We start from the raw sequence: 21,064 nt of genomic DNA on the forward strand, positions 1-21,064 counted from the left end.
TTTTCAATTAAATGCAACGACAACATGGGTGGATATTTTAATAACTTTGTAAGGAAAGTCTATTTTCAAAATGCAGTGGTAGGTGTCTTCTTCAGAGGTTACCAAAAATAGTAAATACTGGTCAAAAATTAGGCAGCATGTCCTATGCTATCCCTTTAAGCCCAGTATATAGGTGTTTATCCGGTGTTGGGTGTTTAAGTTTCTTGACTTCGTAAGCTTGCAAAGTACTAGAAGGAAAGGTAGTATTTTATACATTCATTTCAGCCTAATAAAAGCAACCAAAACTGACTCTTAAAAAACTTTGAATTCATTCCCTATCAGCTATTTCTTTTCACTTTCTCTAAGAGTCTCATTTCCTTCTGCTATTCCTACCGCTTTTCTGAAGTTCCATATATCGGCCTGCAATCCAATGGACCTCCACGATTTTCTCTTTATTCCTTCCCCGCACAAATTTAAACATACTAAACCACTCCTTCGCCAAAGTAAAAGAACGCGAGAGCTCGTTTACACGTTTGGTCAAAACGCATTCTCTTACATCACACATCCCGATCCCTTCAATTTCTCCTTTCCTCCCGCAAATGAAGCTCTCGATCTAAATTTACCCCCCACCCCACCTGCAGCCTTATTGCTATTGCTCTGCACACTGAACCCAAGTTCTTTCCAGGCCTTCCATTTCCTAAGAAAAACAAAAACCACTTGGTTTTCAGGGCTTTAAACACTAGGACCCGCTTTCTTCCTCCTCATGGGACCTATGGCCTTCCGTGCTTCCTCACTCGGACTCGATCTCCACCTCAGTTGCTCTCTTGCCGGAGCACCACTTCCGGATCTCCGGTGTCTCCGCTTTACCGGTCCGCCCACCTCCCCCGCGCACTTCCTAGAGTTTTGTGCGAACCACTGGCGGGGTCGGAGTGGAGACGCAGGCTGGCCGAGCGCCAGCGGTCTCCTTCTAGAAGACGCACTGAATGGCTTCTCCAGCCTGAGAACTCCGGCCCTGCTGCGGAGTCGAGTGGTGGCGGTGGAGGGTTAGTTTGTTTCGAGCACCGAGCGGGGCACACCCGGAAGTGGCGCGGTACGGGAGCTGCGCCGCCTCCGGAGGCGGGTGCCAGGTACCGGGAGGTGGAGGAGACGCCACGGTACTCTTCGGCGTGAGTGTCACCCGAGGGTGGAATACGGCGAGAGGCGTACGGCCTGCTTCTGGCTCTGTTTCTACGGTGGTAGATCCGGCCGGGTTCCGAGGGGCGAGGGCCTCCTGGGGCGGCTGGGCTGGCTAAGGGAGGGGTGCGGCGGCCAAAGGCGAGCCTGCCTCTCTTCATTTTCCCACTCCAGGGGACCCGCTTTCTTTAGGTCACCACCTCTTCTTCCCACTCCTCGCCAGGCGAGTTGAGGGGAGTTGTACTAGTGAGGAAGTCGCGGCTGGAGCAGAGAGTCCATTTGAGTTTTCTCTGCTTCTGGGAGAAGGCGAGCGGCCGCTTTGGTGGGGACTGTTGCTTTTCGGCCTCTTCAACCTTTCCTGAGAAATGCCTTTTCGTTAAGAAATGCACCACAGACTCAGTTACCTCTAATGTTTCTGTCTTTACCCCTTTCAGCTTCTGACTTTGACTCCTCTGTACCTTAAAGAATGCTGGAGTCATATGTGACTCCAATTTTAATGAGCTATGTGAATCGCTACATCAAGAACTTAAAGCCGTCAGATCTACAGCTTTCACTATGGGGTGGAGACGTGGTTCTCAGCAAGCTGGAGTTAAAATTGGATGTGCTGGAGCAGGTAAGCGGTGTAGCTGTCACTGGAAACATTTTCAGCCTGCTCAGAAGTAATCTGTGCTTTCCTACACTCTGACTTTATGCTTTAAAAGCTTAGTTTTTCTGCTAATGTATTTTGGGCTATCTTGAACTAGAGACCTTGCTTTACAGAATTTTTTTTTTACGCTTTGTTACTAGTGGTGGATTATTAGAATCATAATCCCCCAAATTGCCGCAATAGATAGAAAAAAAATTTCATTGTTCTTGTCAGAATTGTTCACCCTGTTACTCAGTTCTTAAGCTTTACCGAATATGCTAATTTACATTGCTAGGATTCTGTATGACGCTGGAAAATATTCCCTTTTTCCTTTTTTGGGGAACGAAGGGGTGCGAAAGACAGCAAGGTTACACCTTGAGGAAGGTTCTCTTAGTGGGAAAAATGACATTACCCATGACATCCTCAGAATATTGAGTAGACAGACAGATTGAGAATGCCAGCATAGTTGAAAACTTCTTTCTTAATCACTTTTTTAGTTTCTTTTTTTTTTTTTTTAACGTGGGAATGGTCTGATGTAAATGAACTGTAACTTCAAAGTTCATATATTTATTAATTCACTTAGTACACTTATTATTAACATATGCCAGGCAATTCTTTTAGGCTTGAGAATACAAAAATTATCTCTGGAAACTCAGGAGTCAGAGACCAACTGCTTTTTAGGAGATAAGGGAAGACAATCTGATGGTGATGTTATTAGTAACTTTTAGTTATATTCCACTGCCTTCTGTAGTCTGGAATAACCTGGAGTTAACACTGAGAAATAATATTCTTGGTTTCTTCCCCTTCCTCTCTCCAAGGTTGATTATCTTAATATTTTCATTGTTTCTTAATGAGCACAAATCCTAAGTATACAGCTCAAATTTTGCATATGTATACACCTGTGTAACCACTATCCAGATAAAGAAATAAAATATTTCCTACACCCCAAAACGCTCTCCTTGCCTTTTTGTAATTAGTACCCCACCCCTGAAACAAGTGACTGCTATTCTGACTTCTATCAACACAGATAAGTTTCTTGAATCTGTTCTTGAAACTTAAATAAATGAGAATCACTTGTGTTTGAATTCTTTTGTTCAACATTATGGCCAAGATTAACCCAGGTTCTTGAATGAATGACAGTTTATTCTTTGTATTGCCTTGTGGTATTCCATTGTATAAAGATTCACAGTTTATATATTTATTTTCCTTTTGAGGTACATTTGGATTTTTTCTACTTTTGACAATTATGAAGAAAGCTCTTATGAACATTCTTGTATTGGACAGAGGTGTTGATTTCCTTTAGATGCATACCTAGGAGGCAGGCATATATTTAGCTTTAATGGATACTGATAGTTTTCCGGAGTGGTTGTACCAATTAACATTCTCACCAATAATGTGTGGGAGTTCCAGTTACTTCACATTTTTGCTGTTACTTGGTAAGTTTGTTATTTTTAGCCTTTCCCTGTGCTATTGGCTGTTTGTGTATCTTCTTTGGAGAAATGTCTGTTCAAGTCCTTTGCCCATTTTAGAAAGTTTTTTTGTTGTTACTGAATTGTAGGAATTATTTATATATTCTGGATATCAATCCCTTATCAGATATGATGTGCAAGTATCATCTCCCATTGTGGGTTGCCTCTTGACTCTGTTGATAGTGTCCTTTGAAGAACCAAAGTTTTAAATTTTTTTTTTTTTTTAAACTTTTTATTTATTTATTTATTTATTTATTTGGCTGTGTTAGGTCTTCGTTGCTGCATGCGGGCTTTCTCTAGTTGTGTTGAGCAGGGGCTGCTCTTCGTTGTGGTGAGTGGGCTTCTCAGTGTGGTGACTTCCCTTGTTGCAGAGCACGTGCTCTAGGCGTGCAGGCTTCAGTAGTTGTGGCGCAGGGGCTTAGTTGCTCCGTGGCATGTGGGATCTTCCCGGACCAGGGCTTGAACCCGTGTCCCCTGCATTGGCAGGCGGATTCTTAACCACTGCGCCACCAGGGAAGCCCCCCAAAGTTTTAAATTTTGATGAAGTCCAACTTACAACTTTTTCTTTTGATGCCTGGGCTTTTGGTGTTATATCCAAGAAATCATTGCCAAATCCAGGGTCATGAAGCTTTTCCCCTATGTTTTCTTCTAAGAGTTTTGTAGTTTTAGCTCTCACATTTAGATATTTGATCCCTTTTGAGTTAATTTTTGTATATGGTACAAGGATCAAACTTCATATTTTTTTGCATATGGTTATTCAGTTTTCCCAACATCATTTGTCGAAGACTGTCCTTTCCCTACTGAGTGATCTTGGCACCTTTCTTGAAAATCAAATGATCATTGATAGGAGGGTTTATTTCTGGGCCCTCCATATGATTCCATTGGCCTGTATGTCTGTCTTTATGTCAGTATCCCATTGTTTTGATTACCATGACTTTGTAGTAAGTTTTGAAATCAAGAAATGTGAAATCTCCAACTTTTTTCCTTTATTAGTTTTAAAATTTTTTAAATTTAATTAAAAAAAATTTTTATCGGAGTCCAGTTGATTTACAGTGTTGTGTTCGTTATGCTGTGCAGCAAAGTGAATCAGTTATACATATACATATATCCACTCTTTTTTTAGATTCTTCCCCCATATAGGTCATTACAGAGTACTGAGTAGAGTTCCCTGTGCTACACAGTAGGCCCTTATTAGTTATCTGTTTTACATATAGTAGTGTGTATATGTCAATCCCAGTCTCCCAATTTATCCCTCTGCTGCCCCTTACCAGTTTTTTAAATGTTAGGAAAAATTAATTATGAAGTCATGCTAGTTAGGAGTTTTCTTAGTTAGAAAGTTTTTAATTCCTGATTTAATTTCTTTAACAGATATAGGACTATTTAGATTTCTGTTTCTCCTTTTGTTAGTTTTGGTTAGTTATGCTTTTCAAGGAATTTCTCCATTTCCTCAAAATCAGGGATCAGCAAACAATGGTGTGGGCCTAACTTTGTAAATAAAATTTTATTGGAGCCCAGCTATTCTCATTCGTTTACATGTTGTCTGTGGCTGCTTTTGCAAGCTAAAACGACAGGGTTAAGTGGCTGGAACAGAGTCTGCATGGCTTGCAAAAGCCTGAAATATTTACTGTCTGCTCCTTACTGAAAAAGTTTGCTTGTCTCTGCTCTAAGTTGTCATATTTAAGCCATAAAGTTGGTTTTTTTTGTTTGTTTTTCATTTTAAAGTTGCCTTAAAAAAATCTGGGAACTGTTATGATATCCTCTTTTCAATGCTTATATTAGTAATTTGTATTTTCATTAGTATTGCTAGGGCTTTATTAATATTAGTCAAAACCCAACTTTATTGATTTTTTTCTACTGTATTCCTGCTTTCTTCGTAATGTATTTCTTTTTTAAAAAATAATTTATTTATTTATTCACTTATTTTTGGCTGTGTTGGGTCTCCGTTGCTGTGCGCGGGCTTTCTTTAGTTGCGGCGAGCAGGGGCTACTCTTTGTTGTGGTGCGCAGGCTTCTCATTGTGGTGGCTTCTCTTGTTGCGGAGCACGAGCTCTAGGCACGCGGGCTTCAGTAGTTGTGGCACGAGGGCTCAGTAGTTGTGGCTCATGGGCTCTAGAGCACAGGCTCAGTAGTTGTGGCACACAGGCTTTGTTGCTCCGTGGCATGTGAGATCTTCCTGGACCAGGGCTCGAACCCATGTCCCCTGCATTAGCAGGTGGAGTCTCAACCACTGTGCCACCAGGGAAGTCCCCGTAATGTATTTCTGCTCTTATTTTTTTTAATCATTTCTTTTTTTTCCTGTTTCTTTGGATTTGATTTGCCATTGTTTTCTCTAGCTTCTTGAGGTGGAAGCTTAGGTTATTGATTTTCTTCAACCCTTTTCTACTCTAATATGTGCATTGAATACTGTACATTTTTGTTTAACCATCTATTTAGCTTTATCACCACAATTTTATATGTTGTCTTGTCTTTTCATTATTACTCAGCTTAAAAAATTTAAAATTCCATTTTGACTTCTTCTTTAATCCATGGGTTATTTAGAAGTGTGTTGCTTAATTTCCAGACATTTAGGGAATAATTATCTTTCTGTTATTGATTTCTAATTTAACTCCATTGTGGTCAGCACATTCTCTGTATGATTTTGATCCATTATAATTTATGACTTAGTATATGGTCAAAATTTTATTTTTGTAAGTATTCCATGTGTAATTGATGAGAAATGTGTATCCTACAGTTGTTGCCTTATTCTTCCATAAATGTCAGTTGCTTCAAATTGGTTATTAGAGTTCTTCAAATCTTATAAATCCATATGGATTTTCATTGTCTGCTTGTTCTGTCAATTACTAAGAGAGGTATGTTAATGGTTAACATCTCCAACTATGATTGTGGATTTGTCTACTTCCCTTTTATAGTTTTGCCAACCTTCACTTTATATACCTTGAAGTTACATTGTTAAGTGCATACAGATTCAGTACTGTGATACCTTATTGTTGAATATACTTAAAAAAAATCATTCTGAAATGTGTCCCTCTTTCATTCACTGTAGTAATTCTTTTTGCCTTAAAGTCTTTTTAATTATACTCTTTTAAAAATCATTTCAGTTGCTTCTCTAAAGATAACAAAATGGATATTTGACTTATTGACATCTACCTGAAATTAGCATTCTTACCATTTCCTGAATAATCTTACAGTAGTTTAACTGCATTTGCCCTCTTCCTCTCCTGCCTTTTTTGGTATTGTGGTCCTTGTTTTTGTCTGTTCAGTTTGGGTTAGCTTGTTTAGTTTGGTTTAGTTTGTTTTTCTGCTGCCTGCAGGTAGAAGCCTAGGTTATTGATTTGAGATAGTTCTCTTTTTCTGCTATAGACATTTACAGCTCTACGTTTCTTAGCTGCATCCTATGAATTTTGGTATGTTGTGTTTTTATTTTCATTCAGTTCAAACGTTTTCTGATTTTCCTTGAGATAGCAGTGTATTTTTGCAGATGTTGGATGGAATGGTTTATAGATGTAAGGTCTAAATTGGTTGATAGTGTTTTTCAGGTCTTCTATATCTTTGTTGATTTTCTGTCTGTTCTGTTTATTATTGTAAGTTATTGAATTATTTATTTTCTCACTTTTGTCAGTTTTTGATTTATTTTGGGGCTCTGTTGCTATGCTTATATATGTTTTATATTTTCTTTTTAAAAATTTTTTTATTGGAGTATAGTTGATTTACAATGTTGTGTTAGTTTCAGGTGTACAGCAAAGTGATTCAGTTATACATATGCTCATTCTTTTTCAGATTCTTTACCCATGTAGGTTATTACAGAATATTGAGTAGAGTTCCCTGTGCCATACAGTAGGTCCTTGTTGGTTATCTATTTTATAAATGGTAGTGTGTGTATGTTAATCCCAAACTCCTAATTTATCTCTCCCCACCACGTTTCCCCTTTGGTAACCGTAGGTTTGTTTTCGAAATCTCTGAGTCTGTTTCTGTTTTGTAAATAAGTTCATTTGTATATATTTTCTTCTTGAATTTACCCATCTATCATTATAAAGTGTCCCATGTTATCTTTAGTAACAGTTTTTTTTCTTAAAGTCTATTTTATCTGATAATAGGGTAATTACCTCTCTTATGGTTACTGGTTGCATGATACATGTTCTTTTCTTTTTCCCCTCAGTACACTGCATATTAAACTATCTTACCACTTTTGCCTTGTGTTGTGTTTCTTCAAGCCTGGTACCACACTGTTTGAAAGTTTTACAGACATGTTATTTGGCTTCAACAATTCTTTAAAATTTCATCTGCTGTATTTTTAACCTCTGACTGGGATAAACTGTTTTTAATTGTTACTTATTTGCATTGGAGAACACTCATATGAAAACCAGGGGAAAATACTGCTGGAATTAAGATCATAGAAATTAAAATTCTTTATATGCCTAAAATAGAATACCATACCATTTCCCTAAATAGCAAGAAAATATGGTGATTTGATGTATTCAAGGCAAGAAACTGGATCACATGACTTCCTGGGATCTTGTTTATTAATTTTTTTATTATGGTGTAAAAGACATATAGTGTTATATTAGTTTCAGGTGTACAATGTAATGATTTGATATTTGTATATATTGCAAAATGATCACCAAAGTAAGCCCAGTTAACATCTGTCACCATACATAGTTAAAAAAGTTTTGTTTCTTGTGATGAGAACTTTCAAGATTTACTCTCTTAGCACCTTTCAAATATGGAATACAGTATTATTAACTGTACTCACCATGCTGTACATTATATCCCAGGACTTTTTTTATTTTATAACTAGAAGCTTGTATCTTTCGACCACCTTTACCCATTTCATTCACTTTCCACCCCATTGCCTCTGGCAACCACCAATCTGTTATCTGTATCTATACAGAAAAATGATACATTAAAATGAAAAAAAAAAAAACCTTTTTCTTATTTTCAACCTATTTGTGTTTTTGAATCTAAAGTATGTCTCTTGCGGAGAGCATATAGTTGGATCTTACTAGTTTTTAAAATCCAGTCTGACAATCTTTGCCTTTCTTTTTAAAATTAATTTTTATTGGAGTATAGTTGCTTTACAATGTTGTGTTAGTTTCTGCTGTATAGCAAAATGAATCAGCTATACATATACATGTATCCCCTCTTTTTTGGATTTCCTTCCCATTTAGGTCACCACAGAGCATTGAGTAGAGTTCCCTGTGCTATATAGTATGTTCTCGTTAGTTACCTTTTTTATACATAGTATCACTATCCCAATCTCCCAATTCATTCCACCCTGCCACCCTTCACCCTTGGCATCGTTTGTTCTCTATGTCTGTGTCTCTATTTCTGGTTTGCAAAGAAAATCATCTATACCATTTTTCTAGATTCCACATATATGTGTTAATATACGATATTTGTTTTTCTCTTTCTGACTTACTTCACTCTCTATGACAGTCTATAGGTCCATCCACATCTCTGCAAATGACCCAGTTTCATTACTTTTTTATGGCTGAGTAATATTCCACTGTATATATGTACCACATCTTCTTTATCCATTCCTCTGTTGATGAAAAGACAGCCCTCAGAGTGGGAGAAAATATTTGCAAACGAAGCAACTGACAAAAGATTAGTCTCCAAAATATACAAGAAGCTCATTTAGCTCAATGTCAAAAAAAAAAAAAACAACCCAATCAAAAAATGGGTGGAAGACCTAAGTAGACATTTCTCCAAAGAAGACATACAGACGGCCAACAAACACATGAAAAGTTGCTCAACATCACTAATTATTAGAGAAGTGCAAATCAAAACTACAGTGAGGTATCACCTCACACCAGTCAGAATGGTCATCATCAAAAAAATCTACAAAGAACAAATGCTGGAGAGGGTGTGGAGAAAAGGGAACCCTCTTACACTGTTGGTGGGAATGTAAATTGATACAGCCACTATGGAGAACAGTATGGAGGTTCCTTAAAAAACTAAAAATAGAACTGCCATATGACCCAGCAATCCCACTACTGGCAGTATACCCAGAGAAAACCATAATTCAGAAAGACACATGCACCCCAGTGTTCATTGCAGCACTATTTACAATAGCCAGGATATGGAAGCGATCTTTGCCTTTTGATTGGAATATTTAATCCATTCACATTATGTTTTTATTCATATGGTTGGATTTCTGTCTACCATTTTGCTATTTTCTAAGTGTCTCATGTCTTTTTTGTTTCTCTCATAATCCTTTGTGACTTTCTTTACTATTAAGTAGATATTTTTATTTATTATTTATTTATTATTATTATTATTTTTTTGGCTGTGTTGGGTCTTCATTTCTGTGCGAGGGCTTTCTCCAGTTGCGGCAAGTGGGGGCCACTCTTCATCGCGGCACGCGGGCCTCTCACTATCGCGGCCTCTCTTGTTGCGGAGCAGAGGCTCCAGATGCTCAGGCTCAGTAGTTGTGGCTCACGGGCCCAGTTGCTCCGCGGCATGTGGGATCTTCCCAGACCAGGGCTCGAACCCGTGTCCCCTGCATTGGCAGGCAGATTCTCAACCACTGCGCCACCAGGGAAGCCCCAAAGTAGATATTTTTTAGTATTGCATTTTAATTCCTTTGATTTTTAATTTATTTTGAGTTATTTTCTTAGTGGTTGCTTAGAGGATTACAATATGCATCTAATTTATCACAGTCTCTTTGAGATTAATGCTAACTTTATTCCATTAAAGTACAGAAACTTTCTCCACTATAGCTTCATTTCTTCTCCGTCCTTTGTGGTATTGTTTTCACATATATTGCATTTCTTTGGTATAAACCTAGTATATCAACGTTATAATTGTTTTTTGTGATTGCCTTTTGAATCAGAAGAAAAAAGAAGAAAACATTTATACTGTCTTTTAATAATTATCTACATATATACTTTTATTAGTGCTGTTTGTGTGGCTTTGAGTTACAATCTGGTATTGCTTCCTTTTGGTCCAAGAACTTCTTTTAGTATTCTGTTACAAAGAATTACCTGAGACTTTGTTTATTTCGGTATGCCTTTATTTCACCTTCATTTTTGAAGTATACTTTTGCTGGATATAGGATTTTTGGTTGATGGTTATTTTCTTTTGTTATTTAAATATATCATCTCACTGCCTTTTTGCCCTTATTGTTTGTAATGACAAGGTAGCTTGTAATCTACTAAGAGTTTTCTTGTATGTGACAAGTTGATTTTCTGTTTCTGCTTTCAAAATTTTCTTCTTGTCCTAGGCTTTCAAAGTTTTTGCTTTGATATGTCTGGGTGTGGATTTGCTGATTCTTTCTTCTGCCAGCTCAAATCTGATGTTGAGCTCTTTCAGTGAATTTTTAATTTCATTTATTGTATTTTTAAACTCAAAAATTTCTATTTTTTTTTTTTTTTATATTTCTGTCTCATTCTTGGTATTCTCTACTTGATGAATCTTTGTGGTCGTATATTCCTTTAATTATTTAAATATAGCTTCCTTTATTTCTTTGAACATATTTATAATAGATGTTTTGAAGATCTTGTGTAGTTAGTCCTACATTTGAGCATCCTCAGAGATAGTTTCTATTGACTACTTTGCATGCTTTTCATGTTTCACAATTTTTAGTTGAAAACTGGACGTTTGGATAATATGTTTTAGCAACTCTGCATTCTGATTTCTTCCCTCTGGGGATATTTGTTGTTGCTACTGGTTTATGTATTTGTTTAGTGACTTGCCTGGGCTAAATTTGTGGTGTCTGTTTCCTCTGCAGTGTGTGGCCTCTGGTGACTGTGCTCAGTTTTTTTTTTTTTTCTCCCCCAATTCTTTCTGCTTTTAGGCTTGGCTTTCTAGGGATTGTCCCTGGGTCACTATAATTGAGTCATCAGCCAGTGATTGGCTAGAGGTTGTTTAAACTTTTGAACTAATATGGCTTATACTCTTTGGCATGGGACATATACATGTACTGGATAATGCTTTCAAAGTTCAAGGAGTTTACAAATCTGATCCATGTTTTTACTTACTCTGTTTACAAGGCTTCTTGGTCAACCAAGGATGAGTAGATTGTTAGGGGTCTCTCCAGTGTCGTCTGAGTAAGCACAGCCTGGCACATACGTATAGCTTTCCAGGTTACCAGGGATACTGAGGTCATAGCAAGGCCATCTTTGGCTGTCTTGTTCTCTGGATTTCTCTGTTAATTTTCTGGCTGGTCTTCTGTTTAGTTTCTTGCACCAACTGCTGTTGTGACCTCAGGGTAGCCTTCCCTTATTGCCCCTGGGATTTCTGTTGTTTTTAATAACTTCGTCCAGTTTTGTCACTGCTTTCTGGGGAGAGGATTTGCCAACCTTCTAACTTAGAATTCTTGAAGTCCTGTCTTACATTCATTTTTATTTTGTGGTAAAAAGCATATAGCATAAAATTTACCATCTTAACCATTTTTAAGTGGATAGTTGTGTTAATTATATATATTGGGGTGGCCAAAAAGTTTCTTTGGGTTTTTCCATAATGTATTACAGAAAAACCTGAATGCACTTTTTGGCCAACCCAATACATTGTTGTTCAACAGATCTCTAGAACTTTTCATCTTCCAAAACGTAAGTTCTGTACCCATTGAAAAACTACTTCCCTTTTCTCTCTTCCCCCAGCCCCTGGCAACCACTGTTCTACTTATGTGTCTAAGAATTTGACTAATTTAGGTACCTTACAGAAGTGGAATCAGACAATATTTGTCTTTGTGTGACTGACTTATTTCATTTAGTACAGTGTCCTTGAGGTTCATTATATGTTGTAGCATATGACAGAATTTCCTTTTTAAAGACTGAATAATATTTCATCATGTGTATATACCACATTTTCTTTATGCATTTATCTTTCAATGGACATTAGGTTGTATTCATCTCTTGACTATTGTGAATAATGCTGCAAAAAATATGGTTGTACAAATATGTTTTCAAGATCCTGGTTTCAGTTCTTTTTAGTTTGTGCTCAGAACAGATTGCTGGATCATATGGTAATTCTGTTTTTAGTTGTTTGAAGAATCTCCATTACTGTTTTCTATAGTGGCTGCACCATTTTACATTTTCATCAGCAGTGCACAAGGGTTCTACGTTCTTCATATACTCACCACACTTATCACTTCCTGTGGTGGGTTTTTTTTTGGATAGGTGCCATTATAACAGGTGTGAGATAATATGTCATTGTGGTTTTGATTTGCATATCTCTGACAATGATGGTGAGCATGTTTTCCTCTATTTGTTGGCCATTTGTATATTTTTTTTGAAAATGTCTATTTGAGTCATTTCCCCATTTTTAAAATTAGATTATTTGTTTTTTTGTTGTTGAGTTGTTGTAGTTCTTTGTATATTCTAGATTTTAACCCCTTATCAGATAATATGGTTTACAAAAAGTTTCTCTCATGTGGGTTGCCTTTCCACTTTGCTGAGTGTTTTCTTTGCTCTGTGGAGGTTTTTAGGTTTGATATAGTCCTTTTCATCTATTTTTGCTTTTGTGGCCTGCTATATTCATTTTTCAAGTATCCCTTTTTTCTGTGTGAGAATATTTTTTAATTGCTTACCTAGAATTATATTTATGAGAGCTAGTCAATCCTCTTCTTAAATTTTTCATTACTATATCCTTTGTGCAGCCATAGATATTCTGGTTTCAGGGATGTATTTTTCACAATGTATTTCTGAGTAGTTACAAGTAAATAGAATATTTTTAAGTTGTACAATATATTTTGAGAAGGAAAAGGAATGAAAAGAAAATCATTTCTTTGTGGTTACCTCAGGATGATCCATTTATTATAACAGTCAGCATTTTCTTTTGCCTTTTACAAGGCATAAATGTGTTCTTATTTGTTTATCACAACAACTCTGTGATGAGGAAATGGAAATGATCTTGCTTATAGTCAGATAATTAATAAGTGTTGAACTGCAGTTGGATCTCCAACATGGGCCATATGGTTCAAAATTCCATGTTTTAATGTAGAATGCTGCCTCTTGTGTTAGTGTTTTGTTAGTTATTCAGATGATTAATAGCATTCTGGTGATACCAAGGTCTTGAGTTTGGTTCAGGTGTCTTTTAAATTCTCCCTAAGAAAAGCCAATTTGTGCCCATAGACTACGGTTTTGGTAGCCATTTCACAAACGTATCATTGTTACACAAGTCAAGGGTAGAGATGGAGATGTCATTGGAACATTATCCAAATGGATGTATAACCAATGGAAATGTATTCAGTGCTCATAATGAAAGTTAGATGCAGTATAGTTGTTGATAAGAGCAAGGGCTCTGGCATCATATTTTCCGGTTTCGAGTCATGGCGCTCCTAGATGAGTCATTTTTGAAAGTTAGTTGACCTTTCCATGCCTCAGATTTTTTATCTGTAAAGTGGGTATAATAGTATTTACTTTTTGGGGTACTTACAAAGATTAACTTTTGCATGCAGGTAAAGTGCTTAAAGCAGTGTGTGGTACACAGTAAGTGCTCAGTAAACATTGTCTTCGTTATAGACACTGATCAAAATATAATCTGTCCCATTGATTAATGCTGGGAGAAATTACTGCATCTTTAAAATTAATGAAATAATGAGAACTGTTTAAAAATTGTGACAGTCCATTAGAATAGTAGAAATAGATTTTTAGTATTCTGCCCTTTAAAAAAACTTGTGAAGACAAAGGAGGCTTATACATTTGTAATAATAAATAGTTAGCATCTTTATATTGATTGCTCTTTGAGGAAGACAGTGTCCTAAGTGCTTTATATAAATTAATTCATTTAATCCTCAAACACACTACTATTATCCAGTTTTACAGATAAAGAAACTGAGACACAGATAACGTTAATACAACTTGCCTATTGTCATTGTGCTAGTAAGTAGCAGAAGTAGGATTAAATCCACTTGTGCTGGCTCTAGAGTTATTGGTCTTAACCACTTTGCTGTACTGTCTATATATTTAGCTATATTGCTACTATATTGCTAAACCAAGTAGGTGGACAATTCTTAGATGAATGAATAGCTTAATATTTATCTTAACTTTCACAGAGTTACAATAATGTGATTGAGATATAGTCCAAATACAATTTGTTTTTTTCTTTTGTTGGTTTGTAACATATTTTATCTGAAGGTGAAACAGTTTAGTATAAAATGATTGTGGTAACATTTATGTTTTCATTTCTAACCTTTTTTTTTTTGAGAGGAAGTGCCATTTTTTTTTTTTCATCTTTACTGGAGTATAATTGCTTTACAATGGTGTGTTAGTTTCTGCTGTACAACAAAGTGAATCAGAGCTATATGTATACATATATCCCCATATCCCCTCCCTCTTGAGCCTCCCTCCCACCCTCTCTGTCCCACACTCCTAGGTTGTCACAGAGCATTGAGCTAATCTCCCTGTGCTATGTAGCAGCTTCCCACTAGCCATCCATTTTACATTTGGTAGTGTGTATATGTCAATGCTACTCTCACTTTGTCCCAGCTTCCCCTTCCCCTGCTGTGTACTCAAGTCCGTTCTCTACGTCTGTGTCTTTATTTCTGCCCTGCCACTAGGTTCATCAGTACGGTTTTTTTAGATTCCATATACATGCGTTAGCATACGTCTAACCTTTTTAATAATAATGGAAACCAGTCAGAAAACACTTAGAATTTATGACCAAATAGTATCCGGGTACAATCTTTAATTAGGTAAAGCTCAATAAATTTTTTTTCAAAGTTGGTCCGTTTTTATTTTGTCAGGTCATTCTCCTATCTTTAATTCCGTTCTCCTCTTTAAACTTGCCTTACAATCATATTCTGTTATTATTTCCATTTAGCAAAATAAGAAGTAGAGGCCTACACAGGTTAAGTAGCTTATTAAATGTAACTTGCACAATAAGTTTTTGTAGTTTATCATTAACTATAGTTTAACAAGTTATTTGATGCTGCTTTTTTAAAAAAATAAATTTATTTATTTTTGGCTGTGCTGGGTCTTTGTTGCTGCACGTGGGCTTTCTCCAGCTGCGAGAGTGGGGGCTACTCTTCGTTGCTGTGCGCGGGCTTCTCATTGCGGTGGCTTCTCTTGTTGCGGAGCACGGGCTCTAGGCGCGCGGGCTTCAGTAGTTGTGGCTCGTGGGCTCTAGAGCACAGGCTCAGTAGTTGTGGCGCACGGGCTTAGTTGCTCTGAGGCATGTGGGATCTTCCTGGATCAGGGATCGAACTCGTGTCCCCTGCATTGGCAGGTGGATTCTCCACCACTGTGCCACCAGGGAAGTCCATTGATGCTGCCTTTTTTTTTTTTAAAGACACATTTATTCAGCGTCATGATCATGCAATCAACAGCATGGGTGCAAAAAAAAAAAAAAATCTACATTAAAACCCTTTGTTGGAATGCTTTATACTTTCCACAGAACAGAAACTAAAATAACCTGTTATACAATTAGTCACAATTACAGTCCTTGAGTTTTTTTGCCCATACACATGAGTATTGTCTAAAACATGTGTTCTTTGTAGCAGCTAGGCCCTGCCACCACTGTGCTTAGCTGAGTTCACAAATCTTTTGTAACCTGTAGCTTCCCTGTCACTTCTCTGGCTCTCCTCTCCTGCTAAGCTTTGTTTCCTGGCAGTAATTAAAACCTTCTGCCCCTGCCATAGCTCCTGCTGCTGCTGGAACTGCCATAGCCACCTTGGTTTTGTGGTTCGGCACAGTATTGGCCTCCACCACCACAGGGGCCAGAACTTCTGCCTCCAAAGTTTCCTCCTTTCATGGGTCCAAAATTTGAAGATTGGTTGTTGTAATTGCCAAAATCATTGTAGCTTCCACCACCTCCAAAATTGCTTCCATCATTACCAAATCCATTATAGCCATCCCCACTGCCACCATATCCACCACCACCATGGCTGCCACCAAAGCCACCTTGACTGCCACCAAAGCCACCTCGACCACTGAAGTTTCCTCCACGACCAAAGTTGTCATTCCCACCAAAACCACCTCCATGACCACCACCAAAGTTTCCAGAACCACTTCAACCTCTTTGGCTGGATGAAGCACTAGCCATCTCTAGCTTAGATAGGGCTTTCCTTACTTCACAGTTGTGGCCATTCACAGTGTGGTATTTCTGAATGACAATCTTGTCTATGGAGTCATGGTCATCAAAGGTTACGAAAGCAAAGCCTCTCTTTTTGCCACTGCCTCGGTCAGTCATGATTTCAATCACTTCAGTTTTCCCATACTGTTCAAAATAATCTCTTAGGTGATGTTCTTCAGTGTCTTCTTTAATGCCACCAACAAAAATCTTTTTCATAGTTAAGTGGGCACCAGGTCTTTGAGAATCTTCTCTTGAGACGGCCCTCTCTGGTTCCCCAACTCTTCCATCCACCTCATGTGGCCTTGCGTTCATGGCTGCATCCACCTTCTCCACAGTGGCATATGTGACAAACCGGAAGCCTCTGGAGTACTTGGTGTTTGGATCCCTCATTACCACACAATCTGTGAGCGTTCCCCATTGCTTAAAATGGCTCCTCAGACACTCATGGGTTGTTTCAAAGCTCAGACCTCCGATGAAGAGCTTCCTCAGCCGTTCGGGCTCTTTGGGAGACTCTGACTTAGACGTGATGGCAGTGGAGGAGGGAGATGTCAACGATGCTTACTTGGCGGTGTCCACGGGCAGAAAGGAGTAATCTACCGAATGTATCTCGATGCTGCTTTTTGATGAAAAGTAATTTCCAGACTATTTTTGTGTTGGAAATTTTGTTTTTCTTTTCAGAAAGTATTTTGGATATTAGAATGAAAAAAATATTAAGCACTTCCTAAATTTTATTTAATATTTTGTGTTTTAAGGAATTGAAATTACCATTCACTTTTTTAAGTGGACATATTCACGAACTGAGGATCCATGTACCATGGACAAAACTGGGTTCAGAACCAGTGGTAATTACCATCAATACAATGGAATGTATTTTGAAACTTAAAGATGGAATACAGGTAAGAAATTATTAAACTTAGTTGTTTATGTTAACCAATTTTAATAGTTATTAGTATTTGATATTTTTTTAACTTTTGGGATGTGTCAGGTTTTACATAAACAAATCTTAGCTCATACATTTAATTTTTTTTTACATACCTATCAAAGTAACATAATTAATTGCAAAAGGGTTTTCTTAAATTTGGATAAAACATCCTAATGGTTATTTTCATACTCATTTTACTTAATCTGATCATAGCCTTAATAGGGATTATACATATTGCTTATTACCTATATCTGCTAGAAATGGGGCCTGATTGTGTCCAATTTTTAGGTGAAGGTTTTTGAATTTTTGCAAAGTGACATTTCTAAGTGAGATGGAAAATTCTCAGGTTATTTTTTGAGAAGATGAAAATATATTGAATTTCCCTTCATACCTAATTTCATTGTGTCTTTGAAGTTTTGTCATCAGAAACTGATTTTTTTCTGACTTCTTTCTTCTCTGACCCATGTTACATTTCTTTTCAGTGTTTTTGTTAAGGTATAATAGTGATTTTAAGGAGTTTCTACCAAAAATTTTCTAATCTAGGCAGCAAACAGGTCTGGACAACAGCATATTGTGATGAATTTTTCCACTTTTATCCTGTATAAAAGTAGTGTCTCTGTCTTTCATTTTTATTACTTTTTCCTTAGCCCGTGTTTAATTTTCAGTTTTAAGGAAGTCTTTCTAGAACCAAGTGAATTGATGAGTATTATTAAATTTCAATCTCTGTGAAATGAGTAAAGGTTATTTATAAATTGCTAAAATCATTTCCTATTTGCAGTAGATACTTTGAGCGTCATATGAACCTACTGGGCTCACAACTGTTTTTCTTTCTGTGAAATCTCTAATTCCAAACCTTTATTATCCAATTTAACTTAACTAATGTAGTTCCTGGAAGTGAGTAGACCAATGCTATACTCTCATTAAAATTTATTTTGGGAACTTTAAATATCTGGGAGATTGATTTAGAAATCTGTAGTTATGTGCAACAAAGTTTTATTTTACATTTATATTTGGTAATACTTAAATGGTTCTTAATCATCATCTGTTCCTGGAATTTAATTTTTTTTTAAGAAGACTGGACTTGGTTATACCACCCATGCAGTGCTCCATATTAAGTGAAAAAAAAAAAAAAATCCAGACACTAAGTGTTTTTTCAATGGGAAGGTGGAAGTTTCAAGGCCAGATGTCCCATAAGAAACACATTTTAAAAGAGGCAAATTACAACTAATTATAGAGGCTGCAGAAAAAGATTTGTAACACATGACTTAGTGTAACCTAGAACTAATATTTGATATTGGACCATGCAGATGGCTACTGCAGGAATGATCAGATTTCCTGCTTATATGGTATTTGAGACTTGAATTTTGTGGTGTGTACAGCAAAAGGTCAAGTGTCATGAATGTAAACCACTCTCAAAACAAGTACTTTTTACAGATGTTTAAAATTTTGAGGTAGAAAGGATTTTTGAAAATTGCAGTTGACATTTGGACAAATTATTCAGCATTGTACACCCCTGGAGAGTTATACTTGAGTTTATGCTAGTGATTGGAATTAATTTCTTAGTAAAAACATTATAGATGAAACACATTTTAAAATAGTTTATTTTCCTATTTTAAGCTTTGATTAGTATAATAGGAAATTAAGTTAAAAAACTATGTATGTGTTAGTAAAATTGAGTAAGCCCATATTTGATTTATATTATTTCAAATTATTATAGATGCACAATGAAGAAAAGACTTATTTTCTAAATAAAATTAGTGTGGGATGGTAGGTTAAATGAAGTGGCCTTTTAGAGTTATAGGTATGAATCTGTTAAAAATAATATTGTATGAGAATGTAATAAAATGAAATTTAAAAGTTAGAAATCTGAGGTTTATTCAGAAAACGTCAGTATAAAAAAAGTTGCTGAATTTCTTGATAAGAAGGCATGTGTAGTTTGTAAAGTTCAATTAAATTCTAACATTTGTTGATTTTTATTTTACTCGTCAATGCACTGAAAAGCATTGCAAGATATTTATATAATTTCCACAAAAGCTACTTAGAAAAAGAGATTTATAATGATTATGACTCTTTTGATAATAGTTATAGTATACTTCCTTAACATGTCTTTGTGATCATTTTTAATTATAGAGTTTTTTTGATGCGCAGGTGACCAAGTTGTTGTGTTAGGTAAGATAAAGTCACCTTGATGTCCAGTCTGAATTAGTTTAATATATTGATATTTCACTTAGTAAATATGCTATTTACTCTGAGAGACATATCTGTGTCAGTCATACCCACCTTTAGATCCTGTAGATTTGAACTGTTTTCTTTTTCTTTTTTGGACTTGAGACACAGAATTTGATTGATGACACATTATCACTAGTGGTCCAGGTCTGACTTGTTTATTTAGCTAGTTTTGTCCACTCTAGTCTAATCTAATAAATACTTGTGGACCCAGCATATGGCTCAAAAATGAAAACCTTACCAGTAACTTACATTTAACTATGCGCTCCTCTCCTTTTGCATATTTTTGTTTATCCTCTGTGGGCCTCACCTGTAAACTAGGGCAAGACTTGCTATATAGTTCTTTTATTCTTTGATTGTGTATGCTTTCTCTGCTCAATGTGTTAATAATAAGTCTTGCAAAAAGCTTCTTCAACCTAAAGAGAGTAGTAAATTTATTTTTAAAGTACTAATTTATTCTGGCCTTTGTGCCACCTAGAAAGTAAACTTTCAAAATCTTTTGACCTAATAAATGTAACCACTTGTAAGGCTCTTTATAGAAGTGATACTTGTTATTCATAAAAACAAACAAACAAACAAACTTTAAAAAATCTTTTGAACCTAAACCAAAACTATAAGTACCATTCAAAACTTGAGATAAAAAAACTAAGCTTTTTGTTAATGTATTGGGTTGGCCAAAAAGTTCATTTGGTTTTAAGTAAAAACATTTTTCATTTTCACCTGGAACTTTATTGAACAACGTATTCATTAACTGAACAAACTCTTTGGCCAACACAATATGTGCTTTTTAATGCTTGGAGTTACAGAGCAATCTTGCCTGTCCTCTTTCCTTGCATGTTTTGATGCGGTGGAAATTGGTTATTGGAAGTTTTGCTAAGGCTATTAACAATATTTACATGGCCTTTTATTTATTTATTTTCTTAACACTTTAATTCTCTTATCTGAGGCTGGATTAATCTGGTTGACTGCTGCTGTGGTTTGAATATGTCCCCCCCAAATTCATATGTTGAAGTCCTAACCCCCAGAGATGATGGTATTAGGAAGTGGGGCCTTGGGAAGATGCTTGTCATGAGAGTGGAGACCTCATGAATGAGATTAGTGCCTTTTATTTATTTTTAAAAATTTTTAATTTTTTAATAAATTTATTTTTGGCTGTGTTGGGTCTTCGTTGCTGCGCGCGGGCTTTCTCTAGTTGTGGAGAGTGGGGGCTACTCTTTGTTGCGGTGTGCGGGCTTCTCATTGCGGTGGCTTCTCTTGTGGAGCACGGGCTCTAGGCGCTTGGGCTTCAGTAGTTGTGGCACATGGGCTCAGTAGTTGTGGCTTGCGGGCTCTAGAACGCAGGCTCAGTAGTTATGGTGCACGGGCTTAGTTGCTCCACGGCATGTGGGATCTTCCCGGACCAGGGCTCGAACCCGTGTCCCTTGCATTGGCAGGCGGATTCTTAACCACTGTGCCACCAGGGAAGCCCCCAGTGTCCCTTGCATTGGCAGGCGGATTCTTAACCACTGTGCCACCAGGGAAGCCCCCATTAGTACCTTTTAAAAGAGGCTCCAGAGAGATCCCTAACCACTTCTGCCCCGTGAGGATACAATGAAAAGGCACTGGCTGTGGACCAGAAAAAGGGCCCTCGCCAGACCAGGTTGGCACCTTGACCTTG

General features: G+C 36.9%; 1 protein-coding gene and 1 pseudogene across 18 annotated transcripts in view; one reads left to right on the forward strand and one right to left on the reverse strand.

Moving 5' to 3' along the window:
* Positions 1-837: 837 nt before the first annotated feature.
* Positions 838-21,064, forward strand: part of VPS13B (vacuolar protein sorting 13 homolog B) — a 763,196-nt gene continuing 742,969 nt past the window's right edge. For 10 of the 17 annotated variants that reach the window (XR_014255333.1, XM_082432665.1, XM_082432664.1 and 7 more), the window contains exons 1-3: positions 1,018-1,145; positions 1,587-1,765; positions 17,012-17,155. Coding sequence is in view for 16 of the 17 variants with exons in the window: in XM_082432665.1 (XP_082288791.1) it covers positions 1,619-1,765; positions 17,012-17,155 (291 nt within the window). In the remaining variant the exon portion in view is untranslated. Of the gene's footprint in view, positions 1,215-1,257; positions 1,475-1,586; positions 1,766-17,011; positions 17,156-21,064 lie in introns of those variants that run through there. The other 7 variants (XM_082432674.1, XM_082432677.1, XM_082432673.1 and 4 more) reach the window with 7 other exon arrangements.
* Positions 4,268-17,004, reverse strand: LOC309646421 (heterogeneous nuclear ribonucleoprotein A1 pseudogene; annotated as a pseudogene). Its single transcript has one exon. The product of its transcript is annotated as a heterogeneous nuclear ribonucleoprotein A1 pseudogene (transcript).

The sequence above is a fragment of the Balaenoptera physalus genome (assembly GCF_965194825.1).
Source record: "Balaenoptera physalus genome assembly, chromosome: 17".
Taxonomy (NCBI): domain Eukaryota; kingdom Metazoa; phylum Chordata; class Mammalia; order Artiodactyla; family Balaenopteridae; genus Balaenoptera; species Balaenoptera physalus.